We start from the raw sequence: 19,339 nt of genomic DNA, 5'->3' as shown, positions 1-19,339 counted from the left end.
CGCCTTGTTTTAGATCTATGCTAGAATGATTTCTGTAATGTAGGTGTTGATAAGTAAATTAATATGTATGGAGACACTAGAAGATTTGCACACAGGTTCAGACCGTATAGTGCCTCTGGTGCTGTCTGTAGATCTATAACTATAAAAAAGGTACATAAAACGCACAGTCAGTAGCGATTTATAGTTTAATTGTGAGAAATAACATCTTGATTAGTTATTTCTTTACATTTTTATAGCTACATTGTTGGAATAAAAAAACAGTCAACACTGTTTTGTTTACATGATGTTGCTTGTGTGAGATAAGATGTGTATTAGAGGTCGACTGATATGGGTTTTTTTCTGGCCGATGCCGATATTTAGAAATTGGGGTGGCCAATGGGCGATATATGATGCCAATTTTTGCGGCCGATTTTTTTTTTTGGGCAGGTGCCACTAGCAGATGGCACTGAAACGTGGCACTGGTTGGCAGGTGGCACCAATTGGCACTGGAACGTGGCACTGGTTAGCAGTGGCACTGGTTGGCAGTGGCACTGGATAACACTTGTCACTGGATAGCACAGATTGGCACTTGCAGGTGTAACTGATTGGCAGATTGCACTAATTGGCACTGGCAGGTGGCACTGGTTGGCATTGGCAGATGACACCGTTTGGCATTTCTCAGATGGCACTTGTTGGCATTGGCAAATGGCACTGGCAGGCACTGGTTGGCATTGGCAGATTGCACTGGCAGGCACTGGTTGGCATTGGCAGATGGCACCGGCAGGTTTCACAGCCGATGGTGTAACTTTGAAACTGCTCTCTGCTACGCCGCGTGTATGAAACTGTATGGAGAGAGAGGAGCTGAAGCATTCAGCGCAATTTCAGAGGTGGGCGGCACCCAGGGGTGGGCGGGATCCAGCAGCTATCCAGCCAATGATTGGTTTGTTTGAGAAAGGGGCGGGGCCACATGCACGTAGTGGCCCGCCCAGATCCCATCCTATTGGCAAGCATTGGATAGCCTGGTCCCGCCCACCCCGACATTCACCCTTAATTATGAGAGGTCAGGTCCTCCCTCTCTCCCTACAGTTACACACCGCGGCGCTGCTCTGCCAACAGTGTGGAGAAGGGAGAAGGATTCTCCACACTCTGAAGGCAGAGGTGCGGTGACTGCAGTCAGTGTTATATCGGCCCAATTTGGAGAATAATCGGCCGATTTCTCCAAAATGGCCAAATATCGGCCGATATATCGGTCGACCTCCAATGTGTATACAGCAAAATAGGGCTTAAAGCGGAGTTCCACCCAAAAATGGAACTTCCACTTTTCGGGAAAACTGCCATGAGAGCTTTTGGCCGGGAAAACCGGCCATGTGTATGCTCCATATAAGTTTTCCCGACGAGAAAACTGCTGAAAAAAAAAAGAAAAAAGATTCAGCTGTCTTTTTTCTCGTCGGGATTCCCGGGGGGAAAAACGCGCATGCTCAGAATCCAGTATGAGACGGGAGCGCTTGTTCTGGTAAAACTAGCGTTCGTAATGGAGATAGCACATTCATCACGCTCTAATGGACTGAGAAGCAGAAAGTCTGAAAAGCGCGAATTGTCTCTCACCAAACTTTTGCCAACATGAGGATCAGCAAAAGCAGACCAAAGGGTGGCGCCATCCGAATGGAACTTCCCCTTTATAGTCCCGTAGTACGTATGTACATATAGTTGGCTGAAAAAGTTATGCCGGCCCACTCCCTTCGCACAAATTCCACGGATTTGTCCGATGGAAATCCGATCGTGTGTACGAGGCTTTAGACTTAGTACTGGACAGCCAGTCGTTCCAGTGCTGGATGCCGCTGGGGCTCACAAGAGCTGCTGAGTGCCATTTTAAAAGGCCACCCAAGATTTAAAGCGGAGTTCCACCAAAAATGGAACTTCCGCTTTTCGGAACCCCTCCCCATCCGGTGTCACATTTGGCACCTTTCAGGGGCGAGGGGGTGCAGATACCTGTCTAAGACAGGTATTTGCACCCACTTCCGGGAATACACTCCTGCGGCAGTCACGCCCTTACCCGCACCCCCGCTGTCTTCTGGGAAAACACTGTTCCCAGGAGAGAGCGGGGACCAGTGACGCAACGCTTCACTTCCCGATTCCCTCACCGAGGATAGCAGCGGGTGCACCCGAGGGACGAGCGATTGCTCGGCCTCGGCTGCTGACATCGCGGGCGCGCTGGACAGGTAAGTGAGCAGCTGCAGTATTTGTAGCTGCTGGCTTTTGAAAAAAAATAATAAAATAATTTGCTGGAATCTCCCTTAAGCGAAGAAGAAATGTTTTCACGGAACCAAGCTTTGTCTAAACACTTCTTCAAGCCATAAAAAAAAAAAACAGACAGAGGCTCCAACACCCTCCCAGCTCTCTCCAAAACTGGAGTTCCACCAAAACTCAGCTTTTGGACGGAAATTCCAACCGTGTGTAGGCTCCATCGGACTTTTGCTCTTGGCACTTTTGCCAACAAAAGATTGAGAGCTGGTTCTCAAATTTTCCGCTGGAAAAAATTGGCAATTCCGAACGCCTGCTCAGACACGCAAAATTCCAACATGCTCGGAAACGGTTCGACACATGCTCAGAAGCATTGAACTTAATTTTCTCGGCTCGTCGTACTGTTGCACGTCACCGCGTTCTTGACGGCCGAAAGTTCAGAGAACTTTTGTGTGACCGTGCGTATGCGAGCCAAGATTGAGCGGAATTCCGTCTGAAAAACCATCCAAAGTTTTTCAGACGGAAAATCTGATCGTGTGTACGGGGCATTAGCCGGGAGTGTGCGTTTAATATAGAAAACTTGAGGCAGTGGGGTAGATTCAGAGAGAATTTCTTCTTTCTGTATTCAGAAAGCAAGATACGCCGACATTAGCCTAAGATATGACTGGCATAAGTCTTACGCCGCCGTATCTTAGGGTGCATTTTTACGCTGGCCGCTAGGTGGCGCTCCCGTCGTTTTCGGCGTAGATTATGCAAATTACCTAGTTACGCCGATTCACAAATGTACGTGCGCCCAGCGGTAGTTTTTTACGTCGTTTGAGTAAGTCGTTTTCGGCGTAACGTTGCTCCTGCTATTAGGAGGCGCAGCCAATGTTAAGTATGGACGTCGTTCCCGCTTCGAAATTTGAATTTTTTACGTTGTTTGCGTAAGTCGTTCGCGAATAGGGCTGGACGTAATTTACATTCACGTCGAAACCAATACATCGTTGCGGCGTACTTGAGAGCAATGCACACTGGGATATGTACACGGCCGGTGCATGCGCCGTTCGTAAAACACGTCAAGTCATAACACATTAGCATAAAACACGTCAAGTCATAACACATTAGCATAAAACACGTCAAGTCATAACACATTAGCATAAAACACGCCCCCCCTTCCACATTTGAATTACGCGGGCTTACGCCGACCCCATTTACGCTACGCCGCCGCAACTTACGGAGCAATTGCTTTGTGAATACTGCACTTGCTCCTGTAAGTTGCGTCGGCGTAGCGCAAATACAATATGCTGCGCCGCCGTAACTAGGTGCGCAGGTACCTGAATCTGCCCCAGTGTCTTCTTTTCCACACCATAGCACGTTCACGATCCAGGGTGCAGGTGCGAACAAACTCATTACAAATAATGAATTTTAGATTCAATTGGGTTTTTAATCAGTAAGCAATGCAAAGAGCAGCCATTATAATTGGAATAGTGCGATCACATCCCGGTTCCCCTTCCCAAACTTTGCTGATGTGTGTAGAAATGACTATCTACCCCCCCCCCCCCCCCCCCCAACCCCCCACCCTCCTTCACATCTCATCTAGAATCTATATACAGACTTGCACTCCTTAAAATAATGGGTTCGTTTCTCAACATCTAAATAGATAGCGTCTCCTTCCCCGCTGGGGAAATAATTGCTCTTTCAAAGGAAGTTAACCGGCTGCAATTGTAGTTTATTAATTAGGATTATTTTTACAGGAAAGAAAAATCATTTTACAGAGAATCTTATCTAATCGCAAAGTTGAATATTACTGTAAAAGGAACCAGTCACAACGGGGCTCATACAAGAATTCAAATATTAACTCCGGGAGAAGCAAATATTGTCCTGTGTATTTTTACTGGAATCTTGGCGCGCTTTGTGTATTTCTTCCAGATCCCTTAAGTCAGGGGTCTCCAAACCTTTCAAACCAAGGGCCAGTTTTCTTTCCTTCAGACTTTAGGAGGGCCGGATTGTGGCCAGTGAGGGTAGAATATGTCCTGGGACCAGCATCGGTGAGAATAAATATGGCCTTAGGCCCCTTTCACATTGAGGAGTTTTTCAGGCGGTACAGCGCTAAAAATAGCGCTGCTATCGCGCCTGAAAAACTCCTTCACTGCAGACTCAATGTGAAAGCCCGAGGGCTTTCACACTGAGGCGATGCGCTGGCGGGAGACAAAAAAATCTCCTGTCAGCAGCATCTTTGGAGCGGTGAGAGGAGCGGCATGTATACCGCTCCTTCACCGCTCCTTCCCATTGAAAACAATGGGAAACCGCGGCAATACCGCCCGCAATGCGCCTCTATAGAGGCGCATTGCGGGCGTTATTAACTCTTTATCGGCCGCTAGCGGGGGTTAATACCGCACCGCTAGCGGCTGATACCCGCGGCAATTCCGGCGGTATAGCGCCGCTATTTTTAGCGGCGTTATACCGCCACCGCAGCTCCCGCCCCAGTCTGAAAGGGGCCTTAAAGCGGGGGTTCACCGTATTAATAAAAAAAATTATAATAAATAAAATAAATAAAATTCGGCATAGTAGCGCGAGCTACAGTATGCCTCTCTTTTTTTTTTTGCCCCGTACTCACTGTGTAATCGTAGAGACAAGATTCCGACTCCCCTCGGGGAATGGGCGTTCCTATGGAGAGGGAAGGTGATTGACGGCCGGCTCTGGCACGTCACGCTTCTCCGGAAATAGACGAAATAGGACTTGGCGCTTCACGGCGCCTGCGCATAGTCTGTGCGCAGGCGCCGTATAGCGCCGTGAAGAGCCGAGACCTGTTCCGGCTGTCTTCGGGGAGCGTGACGTGCCAGAGCCGCCCGTCAATCACCTTCCCTCTCCATAGGAACGCCCATTCCCCGCGGGGAGTCGGAATCTTGTCTCTACGATTACACAGCGAGTACCGGGCTAAAAAAATAAAGACAGGCATACTGTAGCTCGCGCTACTATGCCGAATTTTATGCTAAAATGTTGTCATGGAGGGTGAACCACCGCTTTAAGGTTTGTGGTCAGTAGGAGTAGTAGTAGTGCCCCTATTAGTAATAAGAATAGTATCCCATCATTGGTATCAGTGGAAGATATAGCGCCCCCTTGTTGGTGTCAGTGGAAGGAATAGTGCCCCAAAGGGCCGGATAAAGGTTAGCAAAGGGCCACATCTGGCCCTCGGGCCACAGTTTGGACACCCCTGCCTTAAGTAATCCAGTGTGAAACTTTTCCTCTGTGCAAGAGCGTCCTGTAACAATCTTTTCGACCCTCTACAGTCTGGCTTCTGTCCACAACATTCCACTAAAACTGCCCTACAAAGCCCACCAATGACCGAATAACTGCTAAAACCAATGGCCGGTACTCCATACCGCGTGCACACGGTTAGAATTTCCGACAACAAATGTTCGATGTGAGCTTGTTGTCGGAAAATCCGGCCGTGTGTACGCTCCATCGGACATTTGCTGTCGGAATTTCCGACATCAAATGTTTGAGAGCTGGTTCTCAATTTCTCCAACAACAAAATTTCTTGGCGGAAATTCCGAGCGTGTGTATCCAATTCCGACACACTGCCTATTGAACTTAAAGTGGATGTCACAATGTAGAGTATAAGATTTCCTATCATCTGTGCCCAGTCTTGCCACACAGAGTTAATCCAGCTCTGAGCAATCCTCTTTTATTGTTCAGTGAAAATTAACAGACTTCCAGATAAAAACCTGTCTAAATAAAAAGTCCTTTCCTCTCTCCTTGCTTTGAGTGACAGGTTATTTACATATCTAGCTTGGACATGTTTATCATATGTTATGTTAATCATAATATGAGGTGATCCACAGTATAAAAAGTGAGAAATCCACCCCTCCCCCACATAACACATCCTGGTAATATACAATGAACTGTGGATCACCTCATATTATGCAGTACCGCGTTTGGCCTGAGGTGGGGGGGGGGGGCACCGGAGCCGAGCGGGCCTGCAGCCCCATAGGACAGTCAGAGTAGAATGAAACTCCTCCTACAAGCTTTGACTAGACACTCATAGAAGTCACAAGACTGCTATATACTGCTGATGAGAAAAGGTATTTATCAGTTTATATTTACCAAAATAATTGCATGCCCATGTTCTGTGTGCTATGGGAGACCAGATGTAGGGAATGGAGGCTCTGGGGTTTAATAATACTTTCATAGCTGGATTCAGGTAGTTGAGCCCAACGTTAGGCAGGCGTAGCGTATCGTATTTACGCTACGCCGCCGTAAGTTAGAGAGGCAAGTGCTGTATTCACAAAGCACTTGCGTCCTAAGTTACGGCGGCGTAGCGTAAATGTGCCGACCTAAGCGCGCCTAATTCAAATTGTGAAGAGGTGGCCGTGTTTTATGCTAATAAATTGTGACCCGACGCAATTGACGTTTTTTACGAACGGCGCATGCGCCGTCCGTGGACATATCCCAGTGCACATGCTCCAAATTTCGCCGCAAAGACTTATTGGTTTCGACGTGAACGTAAATTACGCCCAGCCCCATTCACGGATGACTTACGCAAAGGACTTAACATTTTTAAAATTCGACTCGGGAACGACGGCCAGACGTCCATACTCAACATTGGCTGCGCCATCTTTTTGGTGGAATGACTTTAGGTCTAAAACCGCCTTACGTAAACGGCGTATCTTAACTGCGACGGGCAAGCGTACGTTCGTGAATAGGCGTATCTCGCTGATTTACACATTCTAGGCGTAAATCAGCGTACACGCCCCTAGCGGCCGGCGGAAATAGGCAGCTAAGATACGACGGCGTAGGAGACTTACGCCGGTCGTATCTTAGCAACATTTAAGCGTATCTCAGTTTGAGCATACGCTTAATGTTACGACGGCGCGGATTCGGAGTTACGCCGGCGTATCTACTGATACGCCCGTCGTAAGTTTCCTGAATCTGGCTATAAGTTTACATCAGGTTGACTCCACAACGATTTTATTCATGGCAAACCAGCTGTACGTTCTTTACACAAAGCACTAATGTGATTTGGTAATGCTAATATATGCCTGGCTGATTCATTTTAATGATAGGTCCACTTTAACATGCACAACCCATGACGTCTGACAAGAAGCAATACTGATTACTCTCATTGTTTAAGCTCTATTATTAAATGAACTTTTAAATATTAATTTAATGCGATTGCAGCATTCCCTCTATTATTTGTGACAAAGTAGCCCAACGAGTCCAAACAAGCGCAGTCATGATGTACAAGGAGCGTGATCACGTGTCGGCAGGCCAGGATCACCTTGCATTAATTTAACTACTTCCCGACCTGCTGCCGCAGTTCTACGGCAGCAGGTCGGCTCCCCTGCGCGAGAGCCTGTACAATAACGTCGGCTCTCTCTGCGGCCCCCGCTCGTCGGTGACTCCCGTGCCCGGCGGGCGCGATCGCCGCCGGGCACCCGCGATTGCTCGTTACAGAGCGGGGACCGGGAGCTGTGTGTGTAAACACACAGCTCCCAGTCCTGTCAGGGAGAGAAATGCTGATCTTCTGTTCATACAATGTATGAACAGCGATCAGTCATTTCCCCTAGTGAGGCCACCCCCCCTACAGTTAGAACACACCCTGGGAACATACTTAACGCCTTCCCCGCCCCCTAGTGTTAACCCCTTCACTGCCAGTGGCATTTTTATAGTAATCCAATGCATTTTTATAACACGGATCACTATAAAAATGCCAATGGTCCCAAAAATGTGTCAAGTGTCCGCCATAATGTCGCAGTACCGAAAAAAAAAAAAAAAAAAAAAACGCTGATCGCCGCCATTACTAGTAAAAATAAAATATTAATAAAAATGCAATAAAACTATCCCCTATTTTGTAAACGCTATAACTTTTGCGCAAACCAATCAAACGTTTATTGCATTTTTTTTTTACAAAAAATATGTAGAAGAATACGTATCGGCCTAAACTGAGGAAAATGTTTTTTTTTTTTTTTTTATATATATATATTTTTGGGGGATATTTATTATGGTAAAAAGTAAAAAATATAATTTTTTTTCAAAATTGTTGCTCTATTTTTGTTTATAGCTCAAAAACTAAAAACCGCAGATGTGATCAAATAGCACCAAAAGAAAGCTCTATTTGTGGGGAAAAAAGGACGCCAATTTTGTTTGGGAGCCACGTCGCACGACCGCGCAATTGTCAGTTAAAGCAACGCAGTCCCGAATCGCAAAAAGTGCTCTGGTCTTTGACCAGCAATATGGTCCAGGGGTTAAGTGGTTAAAGCGTATGTTGTGTTTTTTTTTACTGTTGCCCTTTGGGCAGATTTAGGCAATTTTTTTGTTGACCTTTGACTCTGGTACAGGGGGAAAAAAATCACAATTTTGGGCCACAGGCAGCAGAGGGGTGTTAAAACAAGCGGTTGATGCATGTTTTTACGGTCCCCTGAACGCCCACCTTCAAATTTATATGGCGGTCACAGGGATATGGGGTAAAGGTGTAGCGCTAAAGATTGGTGATGATAAACGAAAAGTTCATGCAGGAAAATTTAATAATGCGAAGATGCCAGAAAGTTCATAATATAATCCAAAAATGAAGGAATTCAGTGAGACGTGGAAAGGCGTCACCAACACCCGACATAACTGACCCTTACCGTCGGTGCGTAGGGTGTACACAAAGAATAGGTTAATCAAGGCTGTAATCCTGATTCCTCCTATTCATTGAGCAGACCGATATAGATGAAGGGATCTTGTTTTCAATGGCCCAACAGGTGTGCTTGATTTTTAATCTCAGCGAGGTTACACGCACCCTCCAGGGAATCAAGCCCAGTAGTCACATGGATAAAAAGGGAAAAGAATACGCTCATTGCGCTTTTTTTTATATCGGTTAGGTATCCATCGGTTAAATTTAAAACAAGTTAGGTTATTTATCCCTTCGGTTAAAAAAAAAAGCCATGGCGCCCACATACGATCGGTTTGGACCGATGAAAACGGTCCATTAGATCGTTCTCATCGGTTTAACCGATCGTGTGTACGCGGCCTAAGACTGGGATGCCATTAAAGTACTTGGGCTAGATTCAGATAGCCCGGCTTAATTTTCTGCGGACGCAACGTATCTCAGATACGTTACGCCGCCGTAATTTAGGGAGCAAGTTCCGTATTCATAAAGAACTTGCGCCCTAAGTTACGGCGGCGTAGCGTATGTGGTCCGGCGTAAGCCCGCCTAATTCAAATGTGGATGATGTGGGCGTGTTTTATTGAAAATTAATTGTGACCCCACGTATTTGAAGTTTTTTAGAAACGGCGCATGCGCCGTTCGTGAAAGAATCCCAGTGCGCATGCACGAAACTACGCCGCAAATTGTCAATGCTTTAGACGTGAACGTAACTTACGTACAGCCCTATTCGCGAACGACTTGCGCAAACGACGTAAAATTTTCAAAATTCAACGCGGGAACGACGTCCATACTTAACATAGGATACCCCTCATATAGCAGGGGTAACTTTACGCCGGAAAAAGCCTAACGTAAAAAAAATGCGCCGGGCGGACGTACGTTTCTGAATCAGCGTATCTACCTAATTAGCATATTCCTCCCGTAAATCGACGGAAGCGCCACCTAGCGGCCAGCGTAAATATGCAACTAAGATACGACGGCGTAAGAGACTTATGCCAGTCGGATCTTAGCCTAATTTCGGCGTATCTTGCTTTCTGAATACAGAAAGAAGATACGCCGGTGCAGCTTTAAATTTACGCGGCGTGTCAATAGATACGCCAACGTAAATTCTTTCTGAATCTAGCCCTATGTGTGTAAAGGCAGGCGTCCCAATACTTTTGACAATATAGTGTATATGTATATATATGCAAAAAGACGTATCTTGCAATCAACATTTTTATTTTTTTTATTTTACAGATCTTCAAAACCCTCAACAGACACAGAAAACAGACTTTTATTGTCAGGGCGATTACAACTATTTCATAGGCACGTGCAACCTCCAAGATGGCGACCTCCATACGTCGCCAAGTAAAGAATATCGTTCATAACTACACTGATGCCGAAGTGAAGGTGCGAGAAGCCACCTCAAATGACCCCTGGGGTCCTTCTGCCACTCTCATGTCTGAAATAGCTCAAATGACTTACAGCGCAGAAGTCTACCAGGAGGTTATGATGATGGTCTGGAGGAGGCTGAATGACAACGGAAAGAACTGGCGCCATGTGTATAAAGGTCTGACCCTGCTGGACTACTTGATCAAAAATGGATCGAACAAGGTGGTCCAGGAGAGTCAGGAAAATGTCATCGCTGTGCAGACTTTGAAAGACTTTCAGTTCTTCGACCGTGATGGGAGAGACCAGGGGATTAATGTGAGGGAGAAGGCCAAGGTGATCGTAGCTCTGCTGAAGGATGAGGAAAGGCTTAAGCAGGAGAGGGCCCAGGCTACGACAACAAGGAGAAGAATGACGCAAGTAACGGCAGCCATGGACAGCAGACACAGGATACGCTACAACGAAGGTAACTTAGTGGAAATGGTAATCAATTTTTTTCAATGACAAGGGCCATATTTGGCATCAGGTACTTGTGCGCCAAGGGTTCTGTGCGACTTTAGGGTTCCTCCTGAGGCAATCAAGGGTTCTGTGGGACTTTAGGGTTCCTCCTGAGGCAACCAAGGGTTCTGTGGGACTTTAGGGTTCCTCCTGAGGCAACCAAGGGTTCTGTGGGACTTTAGGGTTCCTCCTGAGGCAACCAAGGGTTCTGTGGGACTTTAGGGTTCCTCCTGAGGCAACCAAGGGTTCTGTGGGACTTTAGGGTTCCTCCTGAGGCAACCAAGGGTTCTGTGGGACTTTAGGGTTCCTCCTGAGGCAACCAAGGGTTCTGTGGGACTTTAGGGTTCCTCCTGAGGCAACCAAGGGTTCTGTGGGACTTTAGGGTTCCTCCTGAGGCAACCAAGGGTTCTGTGGGACTTTAGGGTTCCTCCTGAGGCAACCAAGGGTTCTGTGGGACTTTAGGGTTCCTCCTGAGGCAACCAAGGGTTCTGTGGGACTTTAGGGTTCCTCCTGAGGCAACCAAGGGTTCTGTGGGACTTTAGGGTTCCTCCTGAGGCAACCAAGGGTTCTGTGCGACTTTAGGGTTCCTCCTCAGGCAACCAAGGGTTCTGTGCGACTTTAGGGTTCCTCCTGAGGCAACCAAGGGTTCTGTGGGACTTTAGGGTTCCTCCTGAGGCAACCAAGGGTTCTGTGGGACTTTAGGGTTCCTCCTGAGGCAACCAAGGGTTCTGTGCGACTTTAGGGTTCCTCCTGAGGCAACCAAGGGTTCCTCCTGAGGCAACCAAGGGTTCTGTGGGACTTTAGGGTTCCTCCTGAGGTTTCTAGGGGGTTCCTTGAGTGGTGAGCCATGACCACCAATGTAAGTGGGGGATTTTCCACTACTAATGAAAGGGGTCACTCCTACACTGACCACCAATGTTAGAGGACACCACCGTTTTTACTGTCTACCTTTCTTTTTGCACCTACAGTGGAACCTCGGATTGCGAGTAACGCGGTTAACGAGCGTTTTGCAATAAGAGCACTGTATTTTTAAAAATCCTGACTCGGTTTGCGAGTGTTGTCTCTCAAAACTATCAGGATTCAAGCGGTGTGCAGTACCGCGTTTGGCCCCTTGGGCGTCGGAGCTGTTCGAAAATGCTTGGAAAACCTCAGAAAGACTCCGTTCCCGAGCCTTTCCAAGTTCAGTCGAGCTGTCCTCGGCCTTTCCAAATGTTTCCTAGGCTCTCCGGTGCCCCCCCCACCTCTGGCCACATGCGGTATTGCATGCCATTGAAGTCAATGCAGAGCAAATCATTTTCGTTTCCATTGACTTCTATGGGGAAACTCGCTTTGATATGCGAGTGCTTTGGATTACGAGCATTCTCCTGGAACGGATTATACTCATAATAAGAGGTTCCACTGTATCTGAACTTAGGGCCACCAGCCTTACATATATCTTCCGATCGACCTGGATGGGGCAAATGCCCCCCTGTCTAGTCCTCCCCTGGTTAGATTGGACTCAATAGTATCTATCAGGGCTATGGCTACTCTAAAAGCTTTGATCAACACATTGCATGTTTCTTTTTTTTTTAAAGCTTCAGAAAGCTCAACACCTGCTACAGAATTAGAACAAGCCAGGCCCCAGAGCTCAGGAGAGGAGGAACTCCAGCTACAGCTTGCCTTGGCTATGAGCAGAGAAGAGGCTGAAAAGGTAAGCTCCAGAACTTTGCTGATAAAGATTTATATTGTTGCCAGATGTGGTTGCTGCATTAGTTTTCCTTTTTTTTTTTAAGTGGTTGTAAACCTCAGACATGAAATAGGAACAAAACATATCCTTCTATAGGGTTTACTAAAGGCAAATAGACTGTGCACTTTGCAAATGCAGTTGCCCCAGAGCTTAGTAAATGAGTACAAGTTCTACTGACTTCCATCATCCTACCATATGCAAGCAACATTTTTTTTCCCCTTGCACGTGATTGGGTGTTCTTTGCAATGTGAAGCTTTACCTAATTTACTAAACTCTGGAGCAACTGCACTTTACAAAGTGCACAGTCTATTTTCCTTTAGTAAATCAACTCCATAGTGTCATCCTTGTCTGCTGCTTCAATCTTCTTTTATCTGCATGAAACACTTCTGTCAAGAGGAGGAGGAGGAAGAGGAAGGGGAAGAGGAAGAGGGGGGGGAAGAGGAAGAGGGGGGGAGGAAGGGGAAGAGGAAGAGGGGGAAGAGGAAGAGGGGGGAAGAGGGGGGGAGAGGAAGAGGGGGGAGAGGAAGAGGGGGGGAGGAAGGGGAAGAGGAAGAGGGGGAAGAGGAAGAGGGGGGAAGAGGAAGAGGGGGGGGAAGAGGAAGAGGGGGGAAGGGGAAGAGGAAGAGGGGGGGGAGAGGAAGAGGGGGGGGAGAGGAAGAGGGGGGAAAGAGGAAGAGGGGGGGGAAGAGGAGGAGGAAGAGGAGGAGGGGAAGAGGAGGAGGGGAAGAGGAAGAGGGGGGGAAGAGGGGGGGGAGAGGAAGAGGGGGGGGAGAGGAAGAGGGGGGGGAGAGGAAGAGGAGGGGGAAGAGGAAGGGGAGGGGGGAAGAGGAAGAGGAGGGAGGGAAGAGGAGGGGGGAAAGAGGAGGAAGAGGAGGAAGAGGAAGAGGAGGGGGAAGAGGAAGAGGAAGAGGAGGGGGAAGAGGAAGAGGAAGAGGAGGGGGAAGAGGAGGGGGAAGAGGAAGAGGAGGGGGAAGAGGAAGAGGAGGGGGAAGAGGAGGGGGAAGAGGAAGAGGAGGGGGAAGAGGAGGGGGAAGAGGAAGAGGAGGGGGAAGAGGAGGGGGAAGAGGAAGAGGAGGGGGAAGAGGAGGGGGAAGAGGAAGGGGAAGAGGAAGAGGAGGGGGAAGAGGAAGAGGAAGAGGCTGGGTTACTCTTCCCTCCAAACAACTCTCAGAGCTCTCCTCGCTGTGCTCTGCAGTGTGCAATTCTCAGCTCTTCTCCCCTGCATTCTGAAAGCTCAGGCAAGCTTTTTAAATTCTGGACTTTGAACGGACGTCGCAAAGAGAATACGGCAGATAAACAGGAGCAACACATGTCGGAGGATTTGTTTAGTCTCTGCGTATGATCTGAGGCCAGTCACTTCACTGGGTATATGGAAGGGTTTACAGCCACATTAACCACTTAAGCCCCGGACCATTTTGTTGCTAAATGCCCAGGCCAGGTTTTGCGATTCGGCACTGCGTCGCTTTAACAGACAATTGCGCGGTCGTGCGACGTGGCTCCCAAACAAAATTGGCGTCCTTTTTTTCCCACAAATAGAGATTTCTTTTGGTGGTATTTGATCACCTCTGCGATTTTTATTTTTTGCGCTATAAACAAAAATAGAGCGACAATTTTGAAAAAAATGCAATATTTTTTACTTTTTGCTATAATAAATATCCCCCAAAAATATATATACATTTTTTTCCCTCAGTTTAGGCCGATACGTATTCTTCTACCTATTTTTGGTAAAAAAAAAAAAGAAAGAATCGCACTAAGCGTTTATCGATTGGTTTGCATAAAATGTATAGCGTTTACAAAATAGGGGATAGTTTTATTGCATTTTTATAACAATTTTTTTTTTTACTACTAATGGTGGCGATCAGCGATTTTTTTCGTGACTGCGACATTATGGCGGACACTTCGGACATTTTTGACACATTTTTGGGACCATTGTCATTTTCACAGCAAAAAATGCATTTAAATTGCATTCTTTATTGTGAAAATGACAGTTGCAGTTTGGGAGTTAACCACAGGGGGCGCTGTAGGAGTTAGGGTTCACCTAGTGTGTGTTTACAACTGTAGGGGGGTGTGGCTGTAGGACTGATGTCATCGATCGAGTCGCCCTATATAAGGGATCACTCGATCGATACGCCGCCACAGTGAAGCACGGGGAAGCCGTGTTTACATACGGCTCTCCCCGTTCTTCAGCTCCGGGGAGCGATCGCGACGGAGCAGCTATAAACGAATAGCCGCGCCGTCGTCCCGGATCGCTCTCCGAGGGAATCCGCCCGCCGCACGCAGCGGGGGGGGGGTCCCGATCGGACCCCCCACCCGCTAGAAGGCAAGGACATATATATACGCCCTTCTGCTTGTCTGTGCCATTTTGCGGACGTAAATAGTCGTGCGGTGGGCGTTAAGTGGTTAAATGTCCTTATTTCTTCTGAGAAATCCTCACTTCCTGTTCTTCTGTCTGTAACTCCACACAGTAATGCAAGGCTTTCTCCCTGGTGTGGAGAAAGCCTCTTGAGGGAGGAGGGGGCAAGCAGGAGTGTCAGGACGCCCACTAACACACAGCTCCTTTCTCTATCTGCAAAGTAGAGAGTGTCCTGACACTCAAGAGGCTTTCTCCACACCAGGGAGAAAGCCTCGCATTACTGTGTGGAGTTACAGACAGAAGAACAGGAAGTGAGGATTTCTCAGAAGAAATAAGGACATTTAAAAGCAAAATGGAAGGATGAGGTAAGTGAAGGAGGACTGCACTAAGGGAAAGGAAGATATTTAGGGAAAAAAAATTGTAGAAAAACAAAATAAGTTTCCAATGGTATATTTTATTTTAAACGGACCAAATAAGAGATGTTTAAAATACTCCTTTGCCCCCCCATCTTGTACCTTCGGTCTTCCCATATTTTTTTAAGTTTTTTTATTTTGTCACATACTCAATTGTAACATTACAAAAAAAAATTGATTACAAAAAAAAAAATACAACAAATACTCCCCTGCTATTTTTTTATGATTTGTGTCTACTTTGAAATTTAGCTAAGCTAATTATTTATATTTTTCTTTGCAGGTAAAAGAACCTACAGCTCCCGATCCAGAGGAAGAACTACAGATCCAAGCAGCCTTAAGAAAAAGTAAAGAGGAATATGAAAAGGTATATATTACATGTGTAGCGCCCTCTAGTGTGCTACTAGTGTTAGCGCAGGTAAATTTAAAGGTTATGACTCATGGCAAATCTGTAACCGAGTAGGAGTAACCGTGAATCTGGCCCATCCAGCCTGAACTGCGAACGAGTTACGCTGGCGTATCTATTGATACGCCACGTAATTTAAAAGTTGCGCCGTCGTATATCTGCGCGGGATTCTGGGAACAAGGTACGCCTGAAATATGGCTTCAGCCGACCGAGGTAAGTCTTAGTACGCCGTCGTATCTAGTGTGCATATTTACACTGGCCGCAAGGGGCGACTCCATAGATTTACGCGTTGAATATGTAAATGGGCTAGATACGCCGATTCACAAATGTACTTGCGCCCGCTACACCGCTTATGTCCGGCTATATGAGGCGTAGGTAATGCAAAGTATGGACGTCGGAAAAAGCGTATCTTTTTATGATGTTTACGTAAGTCGTACGTGAATGGGGCTGTGCGTAGGTTACCTTCACGTCACAGGCATTGAGCCGGTGTATATTATGGAGTAAATTCAACGTGATACTGAGCATGCGCGCGCATGCGCCGTTCGTTAGGCGCGCCATTTACGTGGGGTCACGATTCATTTCCATACAACACGCCCCCTACCAGCCTACTTTGAATTACACAGACTTACGCCGGCCCATTTACGCTACGCCGCCGCAACTTACGGAGCAAGTGCTTTGTGAATACTGCACTTGCCTGTCTAAGTTGCGGCGGCGTAGCGTAAATGGGATACGCTACGCCCAACTAAAGATACGCCCAGGTACGTGAATCTGGCCCGATGTCTCTTCAGAGGCAGGTCTCTGGTACTTCCCTCCCTCTGGATCTAGAAGCTTGTAGAAGCTTCTGGAAGTTAGTGGGCTGAGACCAGAAGGTTCTGATCTGCATACTTCAGGGAATTTGGCCAATCCGCAGGCCGAATGAGTGGTAGGGTGACTGAGTCAGCCCTTAAATATGGTGGAGCCATGCCAGCAGGGGAGTCGGTTGGAAGATGGAGTGCTGAGGAGGCTGTCGGTGGCACACGCCCGCGACCCACAGCTGGGCACTTAAAGAGGACGTACAGGTACGTGCTTGTGCCCAGCCATGCCATTCTGCCCACGTAAATGTGCAGTAAGCGGTCCATAAGTGGTTAAGGTAGACCATAATTTAAAGGCCATTAGTGAATCTCATAGGCCGTGTTTTCTGGCCTCCTGTAGATATTGGGCCGGATTCAGAAAGAAGATACGACGACGTATCTCCTGATACGCCGTCGTATCTCTGAGTGCGCTCGGTCGTATCTATGCGCCTGATTCAGAGAATCAGTTACGCATAGATATCCCTAAGATCCGCCTGGTGTAAGTGTCTTACACCGTCGTATCTTAGGCTGCAATTTCACGCTGGTCGCTAGGTGGCGCTTCCGTTTGTTTACGCAAGGAATATGCAAATTACTATTTCCGTCAATTCAGAAACGAACGACCGCCCGGCGCTTTTTTTTTTACGTCGTTTGCGTTCGGCTTTTTCCGGCGTAAAGTTACCCCTGCTATATGAGGGGTATGTGCGGCGTATCCTATGTTAAGTATGGCCGTCGTTCCCACGCCAAGTTTTGAAATTTTTACGTCGTTTGCGCAAGTCGTTCGCGAATACAGCTGGACGTAATTTACGTTCACGTCGAAAGCAATGACGTTTTGCGGCAGATTTTCGAGCATGCGCACTGGGATGTTTTCACGAACGGCGCATGCGCTGTTCAAAAAAAAACGTCAAATACGCGGGGTCAAGCCAAATTTAAATAAAACACGCCCCCTACATCCCCATTTGAATTACGCGGCCTTAAGCCGCAACACATACGTTACGCCGCCGTAACTAAGGGCGCAAGTTCTTTCTGAATACAGAACTTGCGCCTAAAGTTAGAGCGGCGTAACGTATCGGAGATACGTTACGGCGGCCGGACAGATACGCTCAGGTATCTGAATCCGGCCCATTGCCTGTAGAGTTGCCTGGCTGCTAGTCTAATCATCTGGCTTTAGTACTTCAAGTCACGGACCCAAGTCACGGGTTTAGAAAGCACAGGAGTCAGAGGATCTCCATGGCCGTATGTAAAAGATGGAGGGCAACGTTGGCAGCTTCCTTGTTTTTTTTTCCCTGGCAGCTTTCCTTTTAGGCCATTTGCTGAATGTGTTCCTTCATCCTGGCATGTCTCTAACAGAAAGCTTCCTTCATTTAGGAGACGAGGTCACATCAAGGAGAGATATCAATAATTGAGAAGGCTCTGATGGAGACCCATCTGTCACCGGAGCCAGAGATGGAGAAGAAAAAAGAGGTAATGCTCTGGACTACACGTACTTTGGGTGGATTTACTAAAGGCAAATAGACGAGTGCAGTTGCACTTTGCAAGAGCAGTTGCTTCAGAGCTTAGTAAATGAGAAGCTCTGCTGACTTCCATCATCCAATCATGTGCAAGAATTTTTTATTTATTTTTTCAATCCGTGGGAATCGTTCTGGAAAATGGTCCTGGTGTTTAACCAGAATTAGATCAGGTGCTGCAGCCAATGGCTGCAGCACAGATCAGTGTATTTGATGGGGGCGAGGGAAGTCCCTGCTGTCAGTATACATTAGTGCGGCGGGGGGGGAGGTTGCTTGTGTGCAGTGCCGGTGTCCTGTCGAGAAATGCCCCCATATCAAAAAAATGCCCGTCCGGAACCGCGCATGAGCCGCGAATGCGCAGAACGGACCCTCAGAACAGCCGAGTTTACATCAGCTGCTGTCTCGTGTGGCAGAGGCACGTTCATGTAGGTGAGGGGCGGATATTTACATGAAGGGGGGCAGATATTTACATGAAGGGGGGCAGATATTTACATGAAGGGGGGCAGGATATTTACATGAAGGGGGGGCAGGATATTTACATGAAGGGGGGGCAGGATATTTACATGAAGGGGGGGGCAGGATATTTACATGAAGGGGGGGCAGGATATTTACATGAAGGGGGCGGATATTCACATGAAGGGGGCGGATATTTACATGAGGGGGCGGATATTTACATGAAGGGGGCGGATATTCACATGAAGGGGGGCAGATATTTACATGAAGGGGGGCAGATATTTACATGAAGGGGCGCAGATATTTACATGAAGGGGAGCAGATATTTACATGAAGGGGGCGGATATTTACATGAAGGGGGGCAGATATTTACATGAAGGGGGGCAGATATTTACATGAAGGGGCGCAGATATTTACATGAAGGGAGCAGATATTTACATGAAGGGGCGCAGATATTTACATGAAGGGGGGCAGATATTTACATGAAGGGGCGCAGATATTTAGTAAATATCTGCGCCCCTTCATGTAAATATCTGCCCCCCTTCATGTAAATATCTGCGCCCCTTCATGTAAATATCTGCTCCCTTCATGTAAATATCTGCGCCCCTTCATGTAAATATCTGCTCCCCTTCATGTAAATATCTGCTCCCTTCATGTAAATATCTGCGCCCTTCATGTAAATATCTGCGCCCCTTCATGTAAATATCTGCTCCCTTCATGTAAATATCTGCGCCCTTCATGTAAATATCTGCCCCCCTTCATGTAAATATCTGCCCCCCTTCATGTAAATATCTGCCCCCCTTCATGTAAATATCTGCGCCCCTTCATGTAAATATCTGCGCCCCTTCATGTAAATATTATTTACATGAAGGGGGGCAGATATTTACATGAAGGGGCGCAGATATTTACATGAAGGGGGGCAGATATTTACATGAAGGG

At 47.3% G+C, this 19,339-nt stretch overlaps 1 protein-coding gene across 1 annotated transcript in view; it reads left to right on the top strand.

Annotated features, from left to right (window-relative positions):
* EPN3 (epsin 3) overlaps positions 1–19,339 on the top strand; it is a 46,962-nt gene that overhangs the window by 15,872 nt on the left and 11,751 nt on the right. The window contains exons 2-5 of the mRNA XM_040330724.1: positions 10,088–10,685; positions 12,292–12,407; positions 15,490–15,573; positions 17,808–17,903. Coding sequence (XP_040186658.1) covers positions 10,175–10,685; positions 12,292–12,407; positions 15,490–15,573; positions 17,808–17,903 — 807 coding nt within the window. The 5' untranslated portion in view covers positions 10,088–10,174. The remainder of the gene's footprint in view (positions 1–10,087; positions 10,686–12,291; positions 12,408–15,489; positions 15,574–17,807; positions 17,904–19,339) is intronic.

This window comes from Rana temporaria, chromosome 12, assembly GCF_905171775.1.
Source record: "Rana temporaria chromosome 12, aRanTem1.1, whole genome shotgun sequence".
In the NCBI taxonomy this organism is placed as follows: domain Eukaryota; kingdom Metazoa; phylum Chordata; class Amphibia; order Anura; family Ranidae; genus Rana; species Rana temporaria.
Note: the sequence above shows the minus strand (reverse complement) of the source record. Positions and strands in the feature narration are given on the sequence as shown.